We start from the raw sequence: 5,290 nt of genomic DNA on the forward strand, positions 1-5,290 counted from the left end.
CTCAAGTAGGGGGCCTGGCTCCAATGCTTACAGTAAAGTAGAATCTGCTAAGGCAGGGGTTCCCAACCTCTTTCGTACTGCTGTTTCCTTGGCACCCAGGCCACATTACTAGTACCTCATCTCGCTACCACAAACGTAGACCATTTTCTGCAGTAAATTCAAAACAACAATATTTCACAAATATAACTTAACCTAATTAACCCATTATTTTATTTGCATTTATATTCGTCGCTCCTTCTTGGCAATCCCATTTTCGCCCCACTTTTCTTCAACGGCCCACTGAATCTTCCCAACCCTCGGGGCGGGCAGTACCACCCACTTTGGGAACCACTGTGCTAAAGTCATCCAAGGACCAACTAGTAGTGTTAATACTAACAGTAGATTCAGTTTACTGACCAGGGATTTAGTCTTCGCCTTAAAATAGTCGTATATAAGGTTAAAAGGAAAGGAATTGTCGTGGAATCTCTTTGATCTCAGTTACTGGGAAGATATTTTGGGAGATTTTCTGAATAGATTTTGCCATTATCTCACACCATCTGTCTTCCCGGAAAGCTGATGTTGCTTTGGACTGGACAGAAGAACAACGAATATGATTTGAACTGAACGAAATTTCATTGAGAAATGTATTGGAAAGAAAACTTGATCATTAAGAAGTCGTTATCTTAGAATTGCTTTTGACACAGTTTATAGGAGGCTCTTCATATTGTATTGGAAAAGATTGGCTTCCCGCCCAAATTTGTTGTTACTTTGAAATAGTTCGATGATGTTACAAAATTAAGAGTAGACTTCGCCTATAAACTGTCATCTCCAATTAGTGTTAAAAATAGCATGAAATAAGACATCTCTGTCCGAGCAGTTTTCATTGCTTACATTTTCAAATACAGAACTGTGATATTGATGTATGTATTCGTCATCGCACAAATTCGAATAAAAGGGAATTCGAAGTAAGAAATGAGAAGAATTATCTTCCTATACACCACGAGACAAACCTCTCCCTTTCAACATAAAATAAAATTTCAGTATGTTCTTTATCTATTTTTAGAAAACCAATGCCTTCATTTATTACCTTACACTTATAAGAACTTGTTTCATCAACCTAGCAAAATATCTCGTTCGATTGATTAGGTCGTATAGAGCAAAACGTACGGTTACCTGTGACTAATCATTTCATGTTTAAATTTCATATACATATGTATGTACGTATGTATGTATGTATATATGTATGTATGTACGTGTGTTTGTGTGTGTATGTATGTGTGTGTATGTATGTGTTTGTGTATATATATATATATATTTATGAGTGTATATATATATATATATATATACATATATATTATATTATATTTATATATACATATATACACACATATATATATATATATTAAAAGGGGCAGGCCGGTTTATGGGGCTACCCTGGATTTCTCGCTCATAAGGGGTTTAGCCTTACGATGTATCTTCAGACCATAAACACTGCTGGCCTAAGACCTCTTCAAAATATGGAGGGGAAACTGTCTCGCTATGAAGGTAAACACTAGGTGCTTATCTCCTCTTGTCAGTGGCCATTGAACTTCGACTGCACAACCATCTTGCTGTCCCCAAATGACCATGAAGGTAAACGATTGTCTCCCTTCAGCCTTGACTGTAGCGCTGCGTTACGGATTCCAAAGGGCTAGTAGGAATTTGTTAAAATGCAATCATGGCCCGAAAATCTCCGTCCTGCAGTTCAGGATTCTCTCTCCCATGATCGAATCTTTTAGGATTCTCGCGCATTTGGCAATACATAACTTGCAACGTCCCGTTCTGTTGATGTAGGGGCCTGGGTTCTCGAGTATTTTCCATGCGATCGAGTATGGTATCCCTTCGTCTCTTAGTTGCCAGATATGGCTGGCCAGCGATGTCACGTATCTCCGTTCCGGGACTCCGAAGGAGGAGAAATGATTGCAAAGACGCTGTTTGACGGAATTCCCAGTGCACCCCTCGTATTTCTGTAGGCGTGTGATGTCGCTGATGTCGCCTGTGGTGTTGTCGCTGAGGCTGGGTTTGCTGCTGTTGGTATTGGCATCGATGGGGGTGGTAGTAGTGTCGGTAATATTTTCGTGCCTGCGCGTGTTGCCTGTGCTGCAGTCGTTGTTGTAGCTACTGGTGCTGGCGTTGCTGTTGTGGCTGTTGTTGTTGTCGCTGCTGCTGGCGCTAGCGCCGGTGTTCTTACTGTTGATGGAGACGGGGTTGCTGGTGTTGTTGGAGCCGGGACTACTGCTGTTGGCGATGGAGGCGACGGCAATGCTATCGTTACCGCCAGTTATGGAGGAAGCGCTGTTGCTGTTGATAATGTTGTTGCTGCTGTTGTTGCTGTGATATTCACAAGTGGAACTGGAATTGTTGCTTCTGCTACTACTACTATAATGGCTGACAGATCTGGCATCGTGGTCGTTGGGGAAGCTATTAGTAAGGCTGGTGTTGGTGGCGATGCTGCTGCTGTTGGCGATGCCGCTGCTGTTTGTGATGGCGCTGCTGTTGTTGTTAGTGATGTTGCCATCCAATGTGGCGGTGGTGGCTATGGTGGTGCTGCCATCCAATGTCGCGGTGGTGATAATGGTGGCTGTGTTACTGGCTGTTTCCATGCCTGCAGTTGCTATTGCTTTTTTCGTTGTTAATGGCATGTCCTGCATGTCCTGCATGTCCTTTGTTTTCGCAGCGGCCTCCTACCGGGTAACTGCTTCGAATCCTGCATGAACATCCCGCCTCTTCTTGTGTCTTAGGGGAACTTACTAGGATACTCTATGGGGATACTTTTGGGGTGTGAAGATATGCAGTAAGGCTAAGCCCATTATGAGCAAGAAACCCAGGGTGACCCCACAAATCGGCCTCCCCCATTTTAATATTAACTGCTCTATAACTTAGAGTGTGCTTCTCCAGATTTATGTATTCCTACAAACGATTTCTCTCTCTTATTCTTTTACCTCCTCTTCTCACACTATTCTATCCTATTACTCCGTTACTCTCCCTCCCTCACTCCTCCTCCCTTGCTCACGTGGCTCCCACGTGACCATCAGCCATCTTTCTTCTTCTCCGTTGTAGCTGGAACAAGGAAGACGTGTTCTTGTTTGTCTCCTGTCCTAGCTTGATTTACGCGTTCGCCACCACAACCTCGTTTAGGCTTAGCAGCCCTTCCTGTTTGTTTTCACTGTCCTGTTTGTGTTACCTATTTTGGCACTTCCAAGATCCCAAATTTGATTTAATTTGCTTTGCGGGAGCAACTGTTTTATCGAAAGCGTGTATTGTTGTTAAATATTCGAGAATAGAAAAACAGCCAACAACTCATGAAGGGTCATTCTTTATTTTGTTTGTTTTGTTTTCCATTTGTGTCTTTCGTTGTTCGAAAGAATAGTTCATGTTCCACGTACTCGTGCTTCATACTTTTTTGTTGTACACGTTTCATGACTCCTGTGCCCTCATAGGAGAACTTTATTTTTCAATATCACCCTGTATTCTTCTGATCTCGTCTTTTTTGACTAGCTTTTTGAATTCTGATTTTGTAATTTTGTATTCAGAAAATTTTGGACCTTTTCCTTTCCTTATCCTTTGTTTGTTTCTAATCGCTTGTTTTGTTTCATTAGACACCTGTATAGACTGATTTGGTTTGATTTTTGATATTTTCTTGACGCAGATACCTGTTTTCCCTTGTTGATATTTTCAAAGAGAATTTCTGAGTCTGGTATTTTCGAGGAAGGGAAAATGATTTTGAAAATCAAAATGGAATTGTGAAACGTTAGGGTTCTTTAATATTTTAGGTCGTATTTTGGATTAGTATTTTCTTTCTTTGGACAGGAGAAGCTTATTCAAATTTTTGCTCCAACTAATTGGTGATGTGAAATGTCTGGAACGTTGAGTGTCATGCTATCAGGAAGTTGCTGGCAAACTGACGGTTTTCTTATTAATATAAACTCGGCTTAAGGCGTCGGGCTCGCAGAATCTTTAGCACGTCTTTATGCTCTGAGTTCAAATTCCATCTAGGTCGACTTTGCCTTTCATCCTTTCATCCTTGTGCCAAAATTTGAAATCAATATAAAATTGGTTATTTTTGTGTATTTCCATCAAGTGAGGTCCAGGTTTGGAAGCTTTTCTTTTGAAACATAGCGTTTGTTATATCCAGGTGATTTCTGATGCACAAGTTTGCAAGTATTTAACCACGTGAGTTTTCATTGCCAATAGTATGTTTGCCTACTGCGAAAGGACTTATGTAAGTTGCCAAGCTTGCTGCTGAATTCACCCATTATAAAAAGGTGATATCTAAGGGGAATATCAACTATCGCTTGAATGCTGTCGTAAAGTTCAAGAATGTCTTCTGCTGCTTGCACTGAAGTAGAAAAGTAGTACTGAATGAAAAGTTTAGAGAACTTGCCTTTTAAGCTTAGAACTTCTAGTCTATCAGAGATTGATTCATAACAGTCAATAAGTAGTAAACATGATCTGTTAACAAGAAAGCCAACACCATTTAATCTGGAAGCTTCATTGCTTGAAAAGAAGATTTTGTGGTCAGTATTCTCATATATCTCAATTTTTTTATTCTTCCACCTTCGTTTCAGAGAAAATAATGATATCTCAATTCCCATCCTGGATTACATGAAGCAAATTTTCTAGAGCATGAGAGTTAAGATCATTTATTGTTCTTCTGTTGTATGTGCGGATGATGAATGTCCTGTTATGTTTTGTTTTTCCATTAATCGTATGTGGCACTCAAGTTCGAAGTTGCTAGAGTAAACATTTGGTCGCTTCTCTCACGACAGACCGAGGCTGCTGATGTGCCCCCACCCTATCGTCTGTGGAGGGTCCGGAGGTGGCTCACTTCTGATCTCAATCTATGTTGTTAAATATAAGGGCAAAGGTTACTTTCTCGAGTCATGCCGACTCACGAGGGCCAACTTCTCGGTTTCCATTGTATATAAATTCCCCACCTGGAGGATCCATCGTAGGATTACTCATTCTTGCTAGCCGAGTGGACTAGAGCAACGTGAAATGAAGTGTTTTGCTTAAGAACAAATCGCGTCACCTGGTCAAAGAATCGAAATTGCAACCTTACGATCATGAGTCCAACACCCTAACCACTAAACCACGCGCCTCCATCTATGTTATTGGACATACCTCATGCTAGTTTAATCAGCCATTCTTTTCCGTCTTGGCTTAGGGCACGCTGGAAGAGGGTATCAATTTTTGAGTTTTCCTTCGCCTAATCTGGTTGCTTCCACCGCAGATAAGCGTCTCAATCTACCCTTACAAAACATATTTAAAC

General features: G+C 41.0%; 1 protein-coding gene across 1 annotated transcript; it reads right to left on the minus strand.

The window, feature by feature from the left end:
* Positions 1-1,694: 1,694 nt before the first annotated feature.
* LOC106870005 (uncharacterized protein DDB_G0287625-like) lies at positions 1,695-2,678 on the minus strand. The gene has a single exon (XM_014915962.1). It carries the CDS (start codon positions 2,676-2,678, stop codon positions 1,695-1,697), a length of 984 nt encoding a protein of 327 aa, XP_014771448.1.
* Positions 2,679-5,290: the final 2,612 nt, after the last annotated feature.

Source organism: Octopus bimaculoides, chromosome 5, assembly GCF_001194135.2.
Source record: "Octopus bimaculoides isolate UCB-OBI-ISO-001 chromosome 5, ASM119413v2, whole genome shotgun sequence".
Taxonomy (NCBI): Eukaryota; Metazoa; Mollusca; class Cephalopoda; order Octopoda; family Octopodidae; genus Octopus; species Octopus bimaculoides.

Coding starts and splice junctions, on each gene's coding strand:
- LOC106870005 (XM_014915962.1), bottom strand. CDS start 2,678: ATGCAGGACATGCAGGACATGCCATTAACAACGAAAAAAGCAATAGCA.